At 42.5% G+C, this 22,527-nt stretch overlaps 1 protein-coding gene across 1 annotated transcript in view; it reads left to right on the top strand.

Moving 5' to 3' along the window:
* The window catches only part of Su(P) (prostaglandin E synthase Su(P)), a 108,077-nt gene that overhangs the window by 35,168 nt on the left and 50,382 nt on the right, over positions 1-22,527 (top strand). Inside the window, exons 4-5 of the mRNA XM_080277931.1 lie at positions 2,939-3,050; positions 19,973-20,073. Of these exons, the coding sequence (XP_080134057.1) occupies positions 2,939-3,050; positions 19,973-20,073 (213 nt within the window). The remainder of the gene's footprint in view (positions 1-2,938; positions 3,051-19,972; positions 20,074-22,527) is intronic.

Raw genomic sequence — 22,527 nt, 5'->3', positions numbered from 1 at the left:
GAACATACGCTACTGCCATATCTCTCATGCCATTCTTTCCAGTTTCTAATTTCATATTTATCACTTCAGCCCTGCCTTCTCCCATATCCACAGTATCTATATTTATGTTGTTCTTCACTGCTATCATCACTCCTCCTCCCATTTTTTCTTTTCTGTCTTTCTCCCTAGTTTGTATTTACCATCTCCCATATGTGTGTGTGTGTGTGTGTGTGTGTGTGTGTGTGTGTGTCTGTTTGAGGTGGCGATAAGAGGCAACTGTCCCCGTTGTGATGGTGGTAGTGGTGGTGCCAGTAATGGTAGTGGTGGTACCAGTGGTGGTTGTGATGGTGATAGTGAAGGTGTCCATTACCGCGGAGGGCAGAGGGAGGTTTATCATGTCGCCTCACTCTCGCCACCTCCTCACCCCAGTCACTCTCAAAAACACTCTCCCCAGATTTTTTGTCTGTGTCCTCCTCACTTTCAGTTTCACTGATTAAATATTTCAGGCACTCCTACTCGGATAACCCTTTCCTTGCCATCGTGGTTACTTTCAGTTTTGAAAGGGAACGGTCACGAGTGGTTATAGATTTGAAATTTGGATTTCTCTGAAAATATATAAACAACACTTATACACCTTCAGTGACAGACTGCTCAATATAACACACTGTCACCATAATACATGTAAGGTATGGATAGGTGACATAAAAATGAGGAATGAAATGGCCGGCTGTGTGCTAGCACACCCCCCTTGCCTGACTTCTGAGAGGACACTGAGCTAATGATAGACCTCTTGTCCTTGAGACAGGCTTGTGAGTGTAGCCATATATTTCCCTCATACTTAGCCACCCTAACTTATGACTCACCAAAATTTGATGCCCTCTCAGCCATAGGAAAAGTTTCTGCGATCGTTTATAGGGAAACTGCGTCCCAGTGCATCATTGGTTACTCATCAGACTCCAAGGACTTTAACTTGCATTGCGTCGTCGTGCGCGAGGGGTTACAGTACATCTTTCAACTTCACGAATTTTAACTTTGCGATTCACCAATTTTGCGAGGTAGTTTCAAAAGTCATGTAATTTTTAACATTTATGAACTTTGTGAGTGATCACACACTTTGCGAGGTCGAGTGGTGGGAGAGTCATCTTCCCGCACTACTTTGCCACGCGGACTAGTGACATCATGGTTCACTGGGCGTACTGCGCCTCCTAGTTCAGTGGTCTGCCGCCCCGCCATGTTTGTTTGCATCTGTTCCCAACCAAGGTCACTGACCCTCACAATTTCGTGGTACTCCTTGCAATATCCCAGTAGTCTAACGTTGCTTGGGTGTTATCATGGCGCCAACGGGTAAGAAGAACAAGAAAATAAGTTTGGAGACCAAATTGAATATGATTGAAAGGAAAAAAGCAGGTAAAGGTAACTCTGCTATTGGTCGGTAGTTTGGTGTTTTTATGTTTACCTATGATGTTTTCTTATTAATATTACTGTACAGTACATCAGTTCATGTTTGTTTCATTTATCGTCATAAAATTAAGAGGTAGAGTCGAGAGAAAGAGTGGGAAAAAGTGCTTACCTTGGGGTGATGTCGTCCAGTTTGCCTATAATTCATGTATTTGTTTCAATTTTGCGAATTTTGATTTTGCGAGGGCTTTTGTCGACTATTCTCGCAAAGTTGGAGGAAGGACTGTAATATGAAAGAACTCCCCATCAAGGACCACATTAATATGAGGTGCACAGTTCATTGTTTCAGCAGAGGACCTGCCTCACCCTTGCAACTTTATGTTTCACTATCCCTGCCCACAAAGAAACAAGAAAAATTACTTCCCAACAAAACACAGAATGCCTCAATAACATCCCCTTGTCTCCGAACACAATACTTCATAAACATGCAGAATACACGCATACATAGCTACCAGAGCAATCGAAAACCTCCAGCCAAACAACATCCTTCTTTAACCTGCCATGAGACGTTTATGATTCTTGTACTCTCTCTTCCGGGGGAGGTGTGAGTGTGCCTTGTCATTTTATGGTGTGTCTGATCACCCTTCTCTGCTTCATTACAGACACACAGTACAACTCACAATCTATCATGCCCTCTTTGTCATGCAATCCCTAACACCACAACACACCCACATTATCCACTTAACTCTAACAACATAGCAATGACAAACTTTGAGAATAACCTCCTTCAAAAGATTTTTGGAAGCACCCAGCTGAAGCAGTTGGTTTCCTGCAGTTCACGAAATTCATGTCCCCATAAACCTGGGGCAACAGCAACACGCTTTTCTCCATCCATTTTTTACTGCTTCCTTTTTTTTTCTGATTTTCCATTCTGTGTTTGTCTTTTATTGCATCTTCTCCATCATTTGTATTAATGAGGTGATGAAAATAAATTTGACATTTGTGACACCCTACCTAACACACATATAGAATTATAAATATGGAAAGTTGGTTAATGTGACCTTTTCCATATTGGTCATTCTACCCACTTTAACCCCAAAGTGTTGTTTCCTATAAAAATACTTAGTTTTCATTATTTTATTTTTTTTACATATAGAGTCATAAATGAAATAAAAGCGACAGACTCAGTTATTCAGCTTTCTTTATATGAATCTATGGAGCCACACAGCAGATACATTCCATGTCATTGGCAAAACTGGTATAAAAGTTGATTGACTGCAGTGTGGTAAATCAGTGCCTCTTAAGCCTATGGGTAGTTGTATGTACTTTTTACCAGTAATTTTAGTTGGCAATATCTGTATATTGGCGAATTCTAATTACAGTACAGTATAATGTAATAAGCAAGTCCTGTTTTATGTTGGCTGTGTAAGGTGTATAATACACCAGAAATGTTGACAACGTGAGCCCTGTGAATTGCAGCTTCACTGAATATTTTATGTACACTGCTGGTAAATCACATTTTTTTCTTAAATTAATTAAATGTATAACTTTTGTGTTTCAGTGATGAACGAAAATGGCGTAAGTGGGTGGATGATGTTTACGTCCACGTATTATCACCCAATGTCTACCGAACACCATCAGAAGCATTCCAGGCATTTCAGTGGTTTTCGAAGGTGAAGTATTTTATTTCAGTCATTCATATTTATGCTTTTGATCTAAATGAAAAATTTGCATTGCACTTTGCACAGTAACAGCATTATAACCAAGGGAGTGGGGTGATGCCATTGTGCAGGGTACACATTTGTTGGAAGATGCTTTTGTATTCACACTCAGCTAACACCTTACATGGTTTGCCCCATGTTATATGCGACAAGTAAGTCCTACCCAGCTTTCATGTGTTGATCTTGTTTCATCAATTTCATATACTGTGTTTTGTTTTTCTCTGAAGTCTGAACCGAAGGGGAAGGCCAGTGCATAAGTAATTACACACTTTTTGTTTAAGAACAATGGAAATAGGGTTATCAAGGCATGTGTGTGGCATGTGGAGAGTGGATAGGATATGGAATAGTATGATTTGTGGAAGTTAAGTAAGGAAATTTGTGGACATGAATCAAAGTGAGTTTGCTTAGATGATATGAGTGTGTGGGGAGAATGGCTGTGAATAGGGTGATGAGAAGACTGTAACTGAGCAAATTTGAAGGTAGGGGTAGGCTGAGATGATGAACAAATTTGGGAAATGAGTGTATGAGAAAGCAAGGTATGGAAGTTGATGAGGTTTAGTAACTGACAGTGAATCAAGCTTTTGGAAGAATTTTGAAGTGGAATGTATGACTAGGGTATGGCACCTCCTTTGAACATGGTAGACTTAGTGCTGATTCTATCTGTTAGGCATAGCAATCCCTTGATTATCCAGATGTCCATTATCCAAAGGATCCATTACCCAGACGTTATGATCTGGCTGTGTTAAACCATTAAATATACATTTTTGCATTTTATCCAGACAAAATGCTTGGGTCCGGGTGGAAATTATGGCCATGTGAACATTTTCACCTGCCCAGGTGGGAATAGCTTGGTGGTACCACGCTGTCTGGCTAGGTAGTTCACTCAGCATTTGCTACAGACTCCATCAGTCATTCTCAGTTCCTGCCCAGCGACCGTGTAGTGAACAGCTCCTCACGGACAGTTGTTATGGCGGCACATGTGGTGGCTTTTGTGGTTGTTCCCTACCAGCCTCAGGCTCATCAGGGTACGTCACTACACCATATGGGATGTACTGTGTGGTGCTACAGCTTTCCCAGCTGCAGTGTAACAGTCAGAGTCAAGGAGCTAGTGGGTTATTCTGCACTATGCCTGGCCAGGGATCATGAGCATTGACGTTGATTTAATTCTAGCATACGGTACTGTTCCATGATTTTATTCTATTTTACCATGACTTTATTCCATTTTACCATTTGTTTTGTGTACCCACTGTATTTTTCTTGTATATTTTTTTTTTCATGTTTTTTCATGTCACTGCTGGGCATGGCTCTGTAGTGGTGATTGCATGTCTGTGGTAGTAGTAGTACTGTAGTAGTACTGTTGTTGTTCCCTAAGCAGTCTGGCCGAACAGCCCTGAGTCCCTAAGGAAGGCCACGGCCGACACCAGGCTTTCCCACAGAGCTCTCAAGGAGTGTATGTTGTGTTGTTGGCACAAGTGATTGTGTGCAATGCAGTCTTCCATAATGTGCTTAATAATATGGGGTGCTGTGTTGTATCCTGGACATGCATCAGCGATGGGGTCATCCAGCCTCTTCTGATAACTCAAGAGGGCTGAATGATGCCCACATCTCAGTCTGGCCAGGTGGACCCTGTCCTCACGAGGGAGATAGGATTCAGAAGGGTGGATATCAGGTTCCTATGCATGCAGCTGTGTGTTGTCTTTGAGTGATTGAATGGAGCAGTGGCTTGTCTGTGGTTGATGGGTCTGCTTGACTGTGGTAATTGTTTGGCTGTGGTAGTAGTAATAGTAGTAGTACTGTAGTAGTTCCCTAGGCAGTCTGGCCGAACAGGCTCGAGTCCCTAAGGAAGGCCACGGCCGACACCAGGCTTTCTTACAGAGCCCTCAAGGAATGTATGTAGTGTTGTTGGCACAGGTGATTGTGTTCATTGCAGTCTTCCATAATGTGCTTAATAGTATGGGGTGCTGTGTTGCATCCTGGATAGGCATCAGCGACGGAGTCGTTCATCCTCTTCTGATAACTCTAGAGGGCTGGATGATGCTCACATCTCAGTCTATCCAGGTGGACTCTGTCCTCATAGGGGAGATAGGATTCGCAAGGATGGATACCATGAGGCAATGCATCCAGCTGTGTGTTGTCTTTAAGCGAATGAATGGAGCGGTGAGTGATTTGAGTATGGATATGCTTCTGGAAGCTGGTTTCAGGCATGCGAGGGGGGAGAGATGACAGTATTTGTGTATGATATCATGTGCTGGGTATTGTTTTGATGTTCCTTGGGGTGTGTGGATGTGCTGCCATGTAGTGTAGTGAATGGTGTGGGTTTGTGGAGGCTGCAGTGAGAATTTGGGTGCCTCTCATGTCTAGATGATCCTTGACTTTGAGGACTTTGGTTTCTTGGTGTAGGTGGTCTGTGGGTGTAGTAGCTGTGCAGCATGTGATTATTTTTAGGACCTTGTTCTGTATGGTCTGTAAAGTGTTGTAGTGTGTTTCAGTGAGATTAGAAGCCCAAGCAGGGCTTGCATAATTCAATACTGAACATGTATATTGTTTGTATACTGTAGTAGTGGTTTCTTTGTTGTGTCCAAATGTTGTATGGGCAAGTGACCTTAAGGCATTGAGTCTTGGTGTTAATTTATCTTTAATGTTTGTGATGCGTTGTTTAAACGACATTGATATATTGTATGTTACACCAAGGATTTGTGTGTGTGTGTGTGTGTGTGTATTTACCTAGTTGTGATATACAGGAAATGAACTACGCTCATGGGGTCCCGTCTCTTTTTCTCGTTGTCAGATTTTGCTTTGAACTCGTTTAAGTTTTTAGACTGGACGATCTCTTTGTCCAGGCTGTTCCACAGGTCTATGCATCTATATGGAGAACTATATTTCTTGATATCCTTCAAACAACTTGGCTTTTTCAGTTTCATTCCATATCCTCGTATTACTCTCCCATCCCAGATCATTTTTATCAATTTTATCTATTCCCATCATGGCCCTGAACACTGCAATCGTGTCTCCCCTTTCTCTCCTTTCTTTTAGTGTAGGCAGGTCCAGCTTTTCCAGCCTCTCTCCGTAGGACAGATCTGCCAGGCTGGGGACCATCTTGGTTGCTGTTCTTTGTATTCACTCGATCTTATTTATGTCTTTCTTCTTGTGTGGGGACCACACTACTGTCGCATATTCCAATCTGGGGCGGATCATGGCCACTATCAGTTTTTTCATCATTTCCTCATCCTTGTAATGGAATGCCACTCGTATGTTAGTCAAGAGATTGAACGTCTCTCTAACTATCTTGTTAATGTGTTTTTCCGGTGACAAACTATCCTGCACCAGCACTCCCAAATCTTTCTCTTTTCTCACTTTTTTGATTGGTTCCTTACCCATCATATAATTCAGTGATGGCCTCTTGATACTCTTACCCATTTCCACTATCTTACATTTTTTTGCAGTAAATTTCATTTCCCACATCTGGCTCCAACCTTGGATCCAATTCAGGTCTTCCTGCAACGTTTTACAGTCTTCCTCGACTTCTGCTCTCCTCAAGATCTTTGCATCATCGCAAACAGACGCGTAACTGTTCACTCCATCTACCATATCATTTACATAAATCAGGAACATTACTGGCACTAACACCGAGCCCTGTGGGACTCCACTTGTTACTTCCCTCCATCCGGACATCTTGTTCTTTATTACAGTCCTTATTTGTCTGTCTCTCAAGAAGTCACACATCCACCCCAGGACATTTCCCTTCAGTCCTCCTATGTGTTCCAATTTCCACATTAGTCACTTGTGGGATACCTTGTCAAAGGCTTTCTCCAGATCTAGATACACACAATCCACCCAGCTGTCTCTCTCCTGTAACACGTCAATCTCTCCTGAGTAGAAGCTCAACAAGTTGGAAACACATGACCTTCCACTTCTGAATCCAAACTGGCTCTCAGCCAATATGTTCGTCTCCTCCAGATATTTTATCCATCTGTCTTTCAGGATTCTCTCGCATAATTTTGCAACTACGTTGGTCAGGGACACTGGTCTGTAATTCAGGGGTTCTTCCTGGTTTCCTCCCTTATGAATTGGTACCACATTTGCCCTCTTCCATTCCCAAGGCACTTTCCCTTCTACCAGAGAACACACAATTAAATCGTGAATCTTATCTGCCAGTTGTTCTCTGCACTTTTTCAGTACCCAGGTAGAGATTCCATTCGGTCCTGGGGCTTTCCTTACATCTTGAGTTTCAAGTAATTTATACACTTCCTGCACTTCCACTTTTGACTTTTATCACTACATTTCTAGTCACACCCTCCCCCTCCACAAAGTCCCTTTCTTTAGTGAAAACTGATTGGAAACATTTGTTCATTATTTCAGCTTGCATTGCTGCGTCTTTATAGACCTCTCCTTCTACTTTCGGTTGGGTGATTCCTTCCTTTTGTTTCAGTTTGCCATAAACAGTTCTATAAAACAATTTGGGTTCGTCCGTACATTTGTCAATTATACCTTTTTCAAAGTTTCTCTCTTCCTCTCTGCGTATTCTTGTATATTCATTTCTAGTTCTTTTATATTCTTCCTTTGATTTATTATTACCTCTCTTTCTCCATTTGTTCCATGCCATGTCCCTTTCTTTTTCTTGCTATCATGCACCTTCTGTTAACCCTTAAACTGCGGGCTTGTCTTGCTTTGACTTGCGGCTCCCGCGGCCATATTCGCACTCTGACAGACTCTCTAAAAATATTTGCCAAAATCAGTTATTAGGCCTAGAATATTAAAATCACATATGCTTATGGCACATACTTTCAGCTTTCCCTTGGGGTGTTTGTTGAGCCTTCATCGAGTACCGTAGGACTTGTGGAGACCTCTGAAGTTGGGTAACGAATTCTCCACTTTACACATCCTGACAACTCTTAATATGATTACTACAGCCTGATATTATCACTAGAAACACTATTCTATGATTCTCAAATAGTTTGGAATGCATACTCCAAAAAAAAAAAAAAAATGTGAAAGCAATGAAAATTACGAGGGCGTATGACCATCCCACTTCTGATCGTTCGCCGCTGGTGTTGTCATTTATTATTCATAAAAACACTCACAGTTTATATTTCTGTTACTATATAACATATATATCTACAGTCTTTATCCATAAGTTTCCTTCAGTAATAGTAGTTTATTGTCACTGTAGGGATTCAATTTCTTTCAGTAAAATACGTAGCATTCACTTTCTCGTCCTGTATACTAGCATTGAGAGTGAATGTCACTTTCACCTTCACTCTCATAACACATGCTAGAGTGAAACTTTCATTTCTCGTAGTATATATACTCATATTCTTATAATTCTACTCATTTACATTTTTATTTACGTTCTCTATTTTATTTACATTATTTACATTTCTATTTTATTTACACTGTGTTATGCACTGTCACTTGAAGTAACTTATAAAACTATTTTCCACTGTTCACTTATATTTACATTCATTGCTTTCACTTGCTGTTTACACATTATTTACACATTATTTACAATTCCACTTGCACTGTTTTACTCAACAGAAAGATCGTAGTCACTCTCTTTCAATTGTCAGGCCTTTACCTCTTTCCACACGAGGTTTAGTAGGGGGTAAAGGTCACAGGGCCCTTTGCATGGGGCTAAAAAGCGGCGGAAGTCAGCAGGAGCAAATCCGACGTACTTTCACCTTGAAAGACGACAGTAAACTGATAGTGGTGGCCTCCTGCCGCCTGGCTAGGGTGAGTGCAATACTGCCAACTTCAGCCTTGTGAGACCTGCTAATATATAGCAATGAAATGATTGGCAGGAAACCAAGACAATACATAATAAATTAGGTAGTTCCAGGTGAATGTATCACTTAGGCTTCTCCCTTCCTTTCTTATATATATTTTTATTACGAAAATAGATTATATGACATTTCAAGAGGAAATAAACAGAGAAAATTAGCGAACGAGTGCACGTGAGGTGTTGTCAGGTGATAATTAGCCAGTTCTAGGTGTATGGCACTCTCACCTACCTTATTTCTTTCTTATACATATTATTTGGTATAAGAATAGGGCATAGGGCTTATTTCAATGGATGAAATCAGTGAAAAATTCCAGGGAGGATTTACTTAGCGTAGCACGGCTGGGCAGGCTAGAGGATAGGGTAATGGAGGGGAGGTAGGGAGAGGAGTCAAGAACGGGGAGAAATGGCTAAATTGTCAACAATGGATGGGAGTACAGATGAGATTAGGAGTGCTGACTAGTGCTGGACATTGGCAGTACTGATAGATGATACAAGCCACCACTTGAAAGCCCGGGGAAATTCAAAATAACACAGAATCACAAAAGTGACGCCCCCCCGGTATGATCCCTTGCTCCCAAGCGTCACGAAAGTGACGCCCCGCGGTTAAAGGGTTAAACCAATCCTTTTTCCTGTTTTCTATCCCACTTATTCTTGGAACATGTTTCTCCACTCCCGAATTATAGATATCTAGAAAGATATCCCACTTCCTCTGTGTCTCTCTTGTTTTTCTGAATTTTCTCCTATCCACATTTTTGAAAAATTTCCTCAATCCTGTAAAGTTTGCTTTCCCATAGTTGTATCTTCCCTGTCTGTAAAACTCATATCTTGGCACCACATTCCCTATTATCATCTGGAACTCAATGACCACATGATCACTTTTTCCTATAGGACAAAGATATTTCAAAGATTCTATTACATCAGGTTCTTTGGTTAGCAGTAAATCTAATCTTGCTGGTGTGTCCTCACCTCGGAATCTTGTCTCTTCTTTGACCCACTGCGTCATCACATTGTTCATTGTTATATTTAACAATATAGTGCCCCACAAAACTTCACCGCCTCCCGAGTCCCACTCTTCCCAGTTCACCTCTTTACAAATAAAGTCACCCATTAAAAGACTGACTAAGAGGGTGTATGTAGGTGAGGTGGAAGGAGGGAGAGGGAGGGGGAGACTGAGGATGAGGTGGAGGGATGGAGTTGAGAGGTATATGAGGGAGGGAGGGGTGAGTTGGGGGGAGGGTAGTCAAATGGTGGGTGACAGAGTGACTTGGAGGCGTTTTGTCTGCGGCCACCCTTTGCGGGATTAGGGCATCGGGCTATAGATAGATAGATAGAAAGATTAAAATTATATTGTCGCTTTTCTCAATCACTTTCTGTAAATAATTAGCCTTGTCTGACAACATCTCCAGGTAATCATCATCATTCCATGCTTTTGTCTTAGGGGGAACATATACTACTGCCATATCTATCCCACCATTCCCTCCAGTTTCTAGTTTCATATTTATCACTTCAACCCCTTCATTCTCCCATTTCCACAGTATCTACATTTATGTTGTTCTTCACTACTATCATCACTCCTCCTCCCATTTTTTCTTTTCTGTTTCTTCTCCACAGTTTGTATTTACCATCTCCCATATGGACATCAACATCCTCTCTTAACTTAGTCTCTACAAAACACATAACATCAGGTTCATGTACCCTCAAGAAGTCCTTGATTTCCAATCTAGCCGATATTAAACCATCAACATAAATATATGCCACTTTCAATTTTTTTTTTTTTTTTTTTAAATACCCTCTTTTCTCCTTCTCTCCATCGGTACCACTTCCTCAGTTTCTGATCCATAACTCTCCAATAAAACACTGTCTTCTCTTCCTCCATTCTCTGTTCGTTTTTTGCCTTTGCTTCCTTACTATAAACTCCTTTATTTTAGTTCTTTCTTCCTCATTTGCATCTCTCCTTATCCAAACATTTTTGAACCCCTCTTTGTCTGATAATTTCCAAGTTCTTTTGATTTCATATACCATTAGGCCTACCTGGGGCTTAAACTACCTTCAGTGACCTTGCCTCTCCTTCCTCGTACTTTCCTAACCTAATCACTTCTTCAGTCTCTTTTTGAGCTTCGTTGTTACCCTCCATAACTATCTATCTATCTATTGCCAGACGCCTCAATCGCTTTTGGGGTGGTCACAAACAAATCGCCTCCAAGTCACCCTGTCCCCCACCATTTCACTCCCCTGCTCCCAGCTCACACCCCCCTCTCTCATATACCTCTCCACCCCATCCCTCCATCTCATCCTAGGCCTCCCCCTCCCTCTTTCCCCCTCCACCTCACTCACATACACTCTCTTCATCAGTCTTTCACCCTCCATCCTCTCCACATGGCCAAACCACCTCAGTGTGTTCCTCATAACGCTTCCTATCACATCCACATCAACACCACAACGCTCCTTTACATCCTCATTCATCAGCCTGTCTCTCCATGTGACTCCACAAGCTCCTCTTAAATAACTCATTTCCACTGCTCTCACTCTTGACTTGTGTCCTTCCAACAACGTCCAAGCTTCACTTCCATAGGTTAGAGTTGGTATCACAGTACTGTCATGTAGTAACGTTTTCACTTCCATGCTCACTTCCCTGTTTCTTATCACTGCTTTCAAGGAACCAGCAACCTTTCTTCCCTGCTGTACTCTTTCAAGCACTTCACCCTCCAAACCTCCATCCTTACTCATCACACTACCCAAGTACTTAAACCTACTCACATTTTCCAATTCCTCACCATCCTACCTCACTGTACATTCACTAACTTCACCTCTCTCAAAGACCATCACTTTACTCTTCCCTACATTCACCTTTAGATTCCGTTTCTTACACACTCTCTCAAACTCATCCACCAAGCCTTGCAGCTCCCCTTCGTCTTCACTCAACAACACAGTATCATCTGCAAACAACAGTACAGGGAGTTTCCAAACACTACCCTCTCTCACCAGGGCCACTCCAACATCCACTACCCTACCTTGTACCTCTTTTATTACCCCGTCCATGTACAGATTGAACAACCATGGAGACATGATACATCCCTGTTTCAACCCAACCTTCAAAGAGAAAAATTCACTTAGTTCAACATCCACACGCACTGCAGCCTTCGCACCATCGTACATACTCTTCACAGCATTCAACAACTTTCCATCTACTCCATATATTCTTAACACTTTTCACAATCCTTGTCTATCCACCCTGTCATATGCTTTCTCCAAATCCATGAAAGCCACATACAACTTCTTTCCCTTCTCTAGAAACTTTTCCACTAAAGATCTGAGAATGAATATCTGATCTACACAACCCTCTTCCCTTCCTAAAGCCTCCCTGTTCTTCTCCAACTAATTTCTCTGTTCTTTCTCTAACTCTGTCAGTAAGTATCCTACCATACACTTTTCCTGTTGTACTAAGAAGACAAATGCCCCTATGATTACCACACACTTCTTTTTCCCCTTTTCCTTTGTACAAAGGAATAATTATACCTGACTTCCAATCCTCCGAGACTCTACCTTCCTCCCAGGCCAATCTGCACATCTTCCACATCCATTCTGCTACTCTCTCCCCCATGCTTCAGCATTTCACCACACACTCCATCAATTCCTGGGGCTTTCCCTGATTTAACTTTCTTCATTGCTTCCACAACTTCTATCCTACTGATTTCTTCCTGTCTTCTCACCTCCCTCCTTCTCCCAGCCATTCCCCAGCCACTTATACTCGCATTACTTCCATCCTCTACGTTCAACAATTCTTTAAAGTGTTCTCTCCATCTGCTCACTTTTTCTCCCTTCTCTACTAGTAATCTACCATTTTTATCTTTCACTCCCCTGCTAACTTCACTTCCACCCTGTCTTACTCTTTTCACCTCTCTCCAGAACATTTTCTTACAGTCCCTCCACTTTACACTCAAATTTCTTCCAAATTCCTCATCCACTCTCTTCTTACTCTCTCTTACTAATCTTTTCACCTCTCTCTTTCTTTCTACATATAACTCTCTCTTCCGCCACTCAACCTCTTCCACGCCCCTATTTCTCATCCATTCATTGTATGCTTTCTTCTTTTGTGCCACAGCCTGTTTCACCTCTTCAGTCCACCACGCTCTTCCTTGCACCCCCCTCTGTCTTCTCTTCCTTCCACACACCACATCACATGCTGCACATATTTCTTCTGTAAATATGCTACACACACCTTCCACGTCTCCCATCTGCTCCAATTCATATTTGCCCAATCGTTCCTCCACTTCTCTCTTATACTCTGCCTTTTTCTCATCCTCTTGTAACCTTTCCACTCTCTTTGCAACTACTCCTTCCTCTCGTCTTTCCCTTCTTCTATTCCTCCTACTTACTTGAACTTTAATTCTGGCCATCACCAAGTAGTGGTCAGAAAGTCCACTCCCCCAACCTCTATAAACTCTTGCATCCATTACACATCTTCGTATCCTTTCATCCACACACACATAATCAATCATTGCCTTCTTTTCATTCAGTTCACCACCCACCCTTCTCATCACTCGCCATGTATACCTGTGGATCATTTTATGCCTGCAGAGGGTATTGGCTGTCACCAACCCCCTCCCAGCACAAATGTCCACTAATGCACTGCCATTCTCATCTATCTCAGCAGGCACACCCCACTCACCAACTATTCCATCCACCTTCACATTTCCAACTTTACCATTCATATCACCAATCAAAAACACTCTCATTCCTTCCAAACTTTTCCATGCACACTTCTACATTTGTCCAGAACTCTTCTCTCACTCTTCTAGCACGATCTTGCGTTGGCGCATACACACACACACTCGCCCACATTTGTATTCCAACTTTCAACTTTACCCACACAATCCTTGACCCAACTGATCCATACTGTCTTATGCTCCTCTTCCATCTTTTACTCACAACTATACATACTCCTTCCTTTGCCCTCTCATTCTCACCTACTCCTGCACATATACCCCATCCATACTCCCATTCTCTCACACTTTCTCCTCCCCATTTTGTTTCAGTTATTCCACATACATCCACTTTCGCATCCTCAAGCACCTGGACAATCTCTCTCTCTTTCACCTCATCATTCACTCCCCTTACATTCCAGGTTCCAATTACAATATCCTTTGTCCGGTCCTTGGTCGTCATCGTTTGGTAAGTCCTTGTCCGAGGCTTATTGTTTGTTTTTTTAGTTAGTTGTTTTCCGGGGAGGGGCACTAACCCTCCGCCAACCCTTTTAGTCGCCTTTTACGACAAGCAGATACTGGGGGAGTATTCTTGAAAACCCCCCCTACCCCCAGGGGACATAACTACTGATATTATTTCTTTAACCTTACTCAATTCTTCTTTTTCTTTTTCTGATCTTGCTGTCATACGTTTTCTTTTACTCCTGAAATCATTACACATTTTGTCTCATCTGTTACATCCCTGACTAGCGCTTCTCTACTTCTCAGTACCCTAACCACTTCCTTCTCCACCTTTTCCTTACTTTGTTGTTCTATAATCTCTTTCATATTTACATTTTCTTCCTCCTGAATTTTCTTCCACCCCTTATGTTGTTCCTTGATTTCCTTAATGTGCTCATTTTGCTGCCTTGACTTAGAGTCATACTCATCTAGTTTACTTTTCATCCTGTCCCTTTCTTCTTCCAACCTCTTATTCTCTCTCTTGAGCTGTTTTATTTCATTTGATGCTGATTCATTACTCACTTTCAATTCTGTGACTTCTCTTCCTTGCTCTACACTGCGTGTGCATACTTTTTCCAGTTTACTTCGTAGAACTTTGATCTCTTTCTCCTGCTCATGGGTTCATTCCTGTAGCTCTCTAATTCTATCTATCTATCTATTGCCAGACGCCTCAATCCTGTTTGGGGTGGCCACAAACAAATCGCCTCCAAGTCGCCCTGTCCCCCGCCATTTCACTGCCCTGCTCCCAACTCGCACACCCCTCTCTCATATACCTCTCCATCCCATCCCTCCATCTCATCCTCGGCCTCCCCCTCCCTCTTCCCCCCTCCACCTCACTCACATACACTCTCTTCGTCAGTCTTTCACCCTCTATCCTCTCCACATGGCCAAACCACCTCAGTGTGTTCCTCATAACGCTTCCTATCACATCCACATCAACACCACAACGCTCCTTTATATCCTCATTCATCAGCCTGTCTCTCCATGTGACTCCACAGGCTCCTCTTAAATAACTCATTTCCACTGCTCTCACTCTTGACTTGTGTCCTTCCAACAATGTCTCTAATTACTACCCATATACCTTTTTTAAATCCTGGACATTCCTCTCCACTGTTTTCTCTACTCCAGCTACTCTTGTTTGGTTCAACATAGTACTTCCATTTCCCACATTGTCTTCAGAGAAGCCCTCAAATTCCTTTTCACTATATGTAAACAAAGCTTCGTCGCCCTCCGCCATTGTGCAACCATATGGAATCTCTCAGTTTCCATTATATCGTGTACTCTTTGACCGAAACCTTTTTTTTTTTTTTTTTTACTATTGACAGACGGGACCACCACTCACACACTCATTTACATAATCACAACAGGCTGGTCTCTTTTTCGCTGCTAACTTAGTGATTATTTCCACACGATCCAGGAAGAGCTCCGTCTCAGTCGGTGACCTGTGTGGGTGGGTGGGTGGGAGGGGGGGGAGTAGGGGAGTGTTGTTTATGGTGAGGTGTGGAATGTGACTGTGTTCTGCTGCCCAGTTTGTGAGTAGGGTCACTGTAAATTTGACTGGGGCTATTTTGAGCCTGTTTGTGGTGAACCATTTGTTTAGTGTGTTGAGGTAAGGTTGAAGGATGTGTGAGGCTGTGTTTGTGGTTTGGTGTGTACATGTAAGTGTTATGTCGTCAGCATAGGAAGCTGTGTGTATTTGTGGTGTATGGGGTGTGGGTATGCTGTGCATGTATAAGGGACAAAACGGTTCCTCGGGGATGCCGTTTGTGAAATTTCTGATGTTCAGTGACAGGCTGGCAAATGTTACTTATGCACTTCTGCCTGTCAAATAGTTTGCCAGCCATCTTTTTGTGTTATTGTGCATGTTTGTGTTGAATATTTTGTTTATGAGGTTGTGGCAGGGGATGGCATTCAAAGCTTTGCTAATGTCTAGTGTGACTAGGAGTGTTCTGTGTGGTGGCCTAGCTGGATTAATGCCAACAAAAACTCTCTGTGTAAGGTCTGTAAGAAGAGTGTTTGTGGAATATAGCAGCCTAAAACCATGTTGTGATGGGGCTACGGGGATGTGTAACTAGTTGTAATGCCAGTCGTTCAGTGACTTTGGAGGGGGTGCAGAGGAGTGTGATGGGGCAGTGTGAGGAAGGTAATGTGGGGTCTTTGTTGGGTTTGGGAATAGTGATGATAGTGCCACGCTTCCAGATGTTGGGTATTATGTTGTGTGGGTAGGTGTAGTTTGATATGTTGGTGAGTACTTGTCTGCCTTGTGGTCTAAGGTGTTAAAGGTGTATGTTTTTTATATTGTCTGGTCCACAGGCAGATGAGTGCTTAAGGTTGCTAATGATGTGCTTCATCTGGTTGTAAGTGAAGGGTGCGAAGTCTGGGTCTGTTGGGAACTTCCTTTTGCGTCGGATGACATGTCCATCGTCGCAGTTGGGGTTTAGATGGCTGAAATGTGAAAAATGATTGATATGATTGATGAGAGTGTTTGCTTGTTGTTTGTTTGAGGGTATGGTGTCTGTTGTAGTGATGGCAGCATGTGATTGTGTAGTGTTGCTGTTGGAGAATGTGATGCTATTTAGTGTTTTGTAGAGTTTGCTGGTATTGTATTTGTTTTGTGATCAAGTGTTTGGAAATAATTATTCCAGTTTACTGTTTGCTGTTCTGATATTTTATTGTTTATTTGAGTGTTGAGTTCTTGTATTTATTGTGTAGTGTCTTGTGTGTGGGGTGTTGGGGAGTGTCGTAGTGTGTCCCATTGACTGATGAGGCCTTGAATTTCTGGTGTGAAGTTAGGGTTGTGTCTCTTTCTGTTGCCTCTAGGGATGTGTCTTTTGTCTGCGTTTTGTATAATTCAAAGTGTGCACAGTGGTTTTCATGTTTGTGATGTATGCGCTGTTTAATGTTTCAAAATGTTGTTCCGTTTCAGTTGTGAAGGCATCCCAGTTGGCTCTCATACAATAGTGTGTCTGTGGCCAGGCAGGGTGATTCTGGTTTTGGTAGTGATGATGATTGGGTGATCATATCCTAGGGTTTTGACCACCCTCCAGGATGTTGTGGGGACGAGATTTGGGGAGCAAAAGGTGATGTCTGGCGATGACGGGAGGAAGAGGGCTTGGTGTGGGATATGGGTACATTGATGGCGATTGAGGATGAAAAGATGATCTCTTTGGGATTGTAGTTCCAGCCCTCTGTGTGTGTCTGGGTTGTTGACATGCCAGGCCGACGCCTTGGCGTTGAAAGCACCACCCAGGATGGCATTGGATATGTCAGTGATGTGGTGTATTTGAGGAGAGTAATTGTGTGGTGTTGTGAGGGATGAATGGGAGATATATGTATTGGCGATTGTTATGTGTGATTTCTTACCAGTGCGTATTTTAATTGATTGTATTTCTGTTGTGGTGTCGTGTGGGGGGAGAAGTGACTTTGTGTGTGCACTAGTATCTCAAAAGTTGATGGATTGGTGTACCAGGGTGGTGAGTCCAACGCCACTGCCGTTGACCCAGTCTTGGCTAATGAGATGTAGGTGTTTTTTGTGTTCTGCATAGTTTTGTTTCTTGTAAGATGGCAATGTGTATGTTTTGTTGTTTGATGAATTGTGTGAGTTCTTGTTTTTTTGGTGTTTATGCCATCTATGTTTATTTGAAGAATGTTTATGCTGTGTGTACGATGTGTGTTGAGTGCTTCAGCATGGGGGGGGAGGTGGGGGTGTGGATGGAAGGGAAGGAGTAGGAGAAGGTCATGATGGAGATAAGGGTTGGGGTGAGTTAGACTGGGGTGGAATGGGAGAGATTGGTGGATTGGATGGTGTGGGAAGGATCGGTGGGTTAGGCTGAGGAGGTGTGGAGGAAGTAGGAGTGGGGTTTGTGGGGGGGTTAGTGGGTGGGGGGAAGGAGCCTAAGGAGCAGGTCCAGGTGTTTGTGTAATATTCTCTGGATGCAAGTGCTGTGCTGGTGAAATGGGTGCAGTTCTTGCGGGAATTGCACTGAACTGAACCCTTTGTCTGTCAGCTTGACGTGACAGGTTTTGAGCATGCTAGACATATGTATTTGTTGATGGGTCCTGGATTGCTCTCAATGTCCCCAGCTAGAAGAAGTCGTCGAGAAATGACCATCAGGGAGTCATTACTCGGTGTAGAAAAAACAGTGTTGTTGTATGTCTTCTGTTGAGAGATTGGTACTTGCCTGGGCGACTGAAGTCACCCCCAAGTTCTTGGGCCCTGTGAGGGGCTGGGGGGGGTGCAGTGGTTTGGCCCCCATGCTGTCCTCCTCCTCTCTTTGACAGTCTCTGGAGGATAGACCCACAGCAAAGATGCCACCACTCCAGGTCTGCTTGGCTGTGGTTTATAGGTCTGCTTGACCAGATACAGTAGTGTTAAGCAACAGGAACAAGCGTTGTACGATGTACTGTTGTGGCATTTTACTTTGGCTTTCAACATTAGGTTATGTACAAAAAGGGGCCAGGGGAGAAGTCCATTATCTGGAACGATCCACTTTCGGGTTATGCCTTTGGCTCTATTGTGTCGGATAATTGATGGATTACTGTAGTTAAGAAACGCATATACAGTGATCCTTTTGTTTTTGTACATACTTGGTACCAAACACAGTGAATGATAGAAATGCACAGCAGCAAAAGCGCAGAACCTGTGGGATTTTTCCTTTTAGGTAATTGGTGCCAGGCATCCCAGGTGCAAACCCTAAGTTCCCAGTTTACAACAATAATATTTAGACTCACCAAATACAGATGTACTGTTATGGTAAGTATCAGAAACACACAGACCTGGTTAGGTTAATAGAATATGATGAAAAGGGCACAGAGAGGAAGAGACACATACCCTAGAGAGACTTGAGATGGGCTTGAGGTAATGGGTTCCAAGGCTGTGGGTGAAGATTTAATGGTCTCTGCCACCTGGGGTCCCCACCACCTGGGATTAACTCCTCGGGTAGGGCCTCATCTTTGAATTCCTCAGACCATCAGAAGCAACTTTCATTGCACCATCATTGTCAGCAGAGCCCAGCTCAGGTGCGTGATAACGATGTTTTTTTAGCCAAAAAATGCGCATAACTGCAAGAGTGCAGATTTTCATCTTGCAGTGATAGTGAAAGCTCCTATAAACTAGTGCTCAGTAACCAAAGGATCACTGTGCTTGTAAGGTGTGTCTGTGAGATGGAGCCAAAATTCTAGGGACACGAATGTTGAACGAATGAGAGTATGTCCCATTTAATTGAGCAGTTTGGGGTTAATTCTCCTTTATTGTTTGTTTCTTGCTCGCTGGACTGTGCCTCACTGCATCCTTAGGTGGGGAGACAGGAATAAATGGTGATGGTGGCCCATTTGATTGAGCAGTCTTTGGATAATTCTCCATTATTAGTTTTTTGCCTTGCTCAGGATGTGGTGGTGGTGGTGGTGAACTGGATGTTATAGCATAAAGCTGAGACAAATGCAAGGTAATTTTAGTGTGCAAGTAAATATAGAAAAATTGTATTCAAAGAATGTTTATAGATTGGATGTCAAAGAAAGTGTTGGAAGTGGGGTGGAGGGTGATTATGGGAGAAACATAACTTATGTGTTATGAAAGAAGAGAGTGAAATACAGTAATGCATTTGTGAGAGAGAAAGAAGAAATGGAGGTTTGAGGAAAGTGAAATAGGTTTGGTAGGACAAAGTAGCCTGGAGGTGATTCTGTCATGGCCATTCCCTGTTTGGGGGTTCCCAAGAGGGAGCAAGGCATTGGAGGTAATGATGATGATGAAAAACATGCTTTGGCTTCTGTGAACAGCATCACAGTTTTTATCCTTTTGCATCCTCTTGTTTAGTAACCAGTTTTAATATGGAAGATTAACTTGATGATGTCTTCAGTTAGCTTAGATTGTTTAACTGAGTATTGTGTCACAGGTTGGTAAGTGGGAGGAACATTTTGCCACGTGGGAGAGACTCCTGGTTGTGTACGTAGGTGCTGCTGCTATGTACTTCATTGGGAAGAATTTGAAAAGAAGGTACAGTACTGGTAGTTTACGCTTAAATTATTGAGTTTTTTGTAAAAAATTTTTATGCCATTTTCATTTGCTACTGCTATAATTAAATACAATAGGTCTTCATATAATGTAGATTTGTTTGCATAAAATTTTGGTTCTGCTATGGTGGCTGAGTTGATAATGTTGCTAGCTACAAAGCATCCACCCCAGTAGCACTAGGGTTCAATTATTGTTGTGGGCAGCTGGTGTCACTCGATTGGTGGTTATCCACCTTTTTTTTTTTGGCCAGTATGAGGTGCTACCTAAAAGTTCCCAAAATTTGAAAGCAGGGCAGAAACCGCATGTCGTACGGTGTGTGGATGCTAGGTGGCAGTGAATGCACCCTTTGTTTTTTAGTGCGTCAAGTGGCATTGTGGAAGGTGGATGTTCGCCGCATGTGTGAGTTTTGTTATTATGTTTGGGTTCGTTTGCGAATTTTGGGATCTCAAAAATGGAGGATGTGAAAGAGCAATGTGTGCACCTCAGGTTTTGTGTAAAACTCAGGAAGAATACAGCAGAAACTCATAAAATGTTAAAACAAGCATTTGGTGACAGTGCTCTGGGGGTTACACAGACATGTCTGGTTAAGCATTGTAAAAACATGAACGTCAACAAATTATGATGCTTATTTTGGTTACCCTTCCACCAGTTCAGCTCCTGACAAAGCAGCATCACTTGGAGGTCTGCATGGAGCTCAAGGAAATGGCCAGAAGTGACCTTAACTTCCTCTCAAGTGTTGTTGCTGGTGATGAAAGCCGGGTTTATGGGTACAATCCAGAAACCAAACAACAGTCATCGCAATGGAAGAGCTCAGCTTCACTGCGACCTAAGAAGGCAATTCAGGTCGAGAGCAGTGTGAAATCAGTGCTCATCACTTTCTTCAACATGGAAGGCATTGTTCATAAGGAATTCATTCCTCAAGGACAGGCCATCAATGCAAAGTTCTGTTGTGCCATTTTGAGACAGCTCCAGGAGGATGTGAGGTGAAAATGTCCAGACAAGTAGTGCACAAACAAATGGATGCCACACCATGACAGTGCATCCATGCACATAGCCATTGTTGTGTTTTTGGCATAAAAAATCATGCCTGTTGTCCCTTGCCCCTCATGCTTACCAGATTCAGTGCCCTGTGATTTTTTTCTCTTTCCGAAAATGAAAATCCAGCTGAAAAGACTAAGATTTGACACCATTGGGGAGATCCAGGAGGAATCACAGAAGGTCCTGAACAAGGTGATGTTCAAGGACTTCCAGAACGCATTCTGATCATGGGAGAAGTGCTGGGATTGATGTTTGCACAACAAGGAGACTACTTTGAAGGGGATGGCAATGATTAGGACATAAGTTTTTTTCCTTTTTTAGTCAAATTTTGGGAACTTTGGGGTAGCATCTTGTGAGTAAATTGAGTACCTAAGGTAACATCTAGAGAAGGTAACTTTATATATATACATATATATACAAATATATCTATTTATCTATCTATCTATCTATCTATAAATAGATAGATATAGATAGATAGATAGATATACAGCTACTGCAAATTGACTTAGGACCTCCCCCCACAAGGTATTATAATACACAGAAATCATAGTATATAACAATGTTTGTTCATGAAATACCATTCATTAATATGAAATCATGTTTCCCATGTTCTTCAGGACCAGTTGGATGCATTTTGGCATGGAATCACTTAGATCTCTAAAGTAATCTAAGGACAGTTCTTTGCACCAAAATTTGTCAGTTCAGTCTTGAGGTTGTCCGGATTGGGTTTCTTCTTCTCTGCCATGATTTTTTTCATCTTTGCCCAGCAGTTTTCTATCGGATTTAGATCTGGACTGTTGCCAGGCCTGTGGAGGACCTCAATCTGATTATCCTGAAGCCATTTTGTCACCTTTCTTGACATATGACGTGGAGGTGAATCGTGCATGAAAAAGTCGCACCCATGAATAGCAAAAGAGTTTAACAAATGATCTTTCAGAACTTGAATGTACTGGCCACCATTCATCATCAAGTTCTTAGGAAGAAAGTATAGGCCTCCCTTTCCCATTTCACCTGAGAAACACCCTCATACCATTACTGATTGTGGGTGCTTAACAGTTGGCACCATGTAAGCAGCGTCGTATCGACTACTGGAGGCAGGGCGACAAACCGTAGCAGAACGCACCTGGAACACTTGAAATGTGCATTCATCGGAAATCATAACTATTCTCCTCTCATCCAATGTCCAGTGTGCATACTTCTTGGCAAACTGAATGTGCTGCTTCTTCATGTGGTCAGTGAGAAGCTGTTTCTTGGCTGCGGTGTGCCTTGGCAAACCCAGCTCCTTCTGCAAGCAGTGTTGGATAGTTTGAATTGAGAGGTCTTGTAACAGCTGGGGATGCATTCTCTTCAATTCTGCTGCTGTCAGTGGAGGATTCTTGATTACTTCCCTCTTCAGAA

This window comes from Coenobita brevimanus, chromosome 71 (genome assembly GCF_032717465.1).
Source record: "Coenobita brevimanus isolate Jiangsu-jjx chromosome 71, ASM3271746v2, whole genome shotgun sequence".
Lineage (NCBI taxonomy): Eukaryota > Metazoa > Arthropoda > Malacostraca > Decapoda > Coenobitidae > Coenobita > Coenobita brevimanus.
This window is presented reverse-complemented; position numbering and strand designations above follow the sequence as displayed.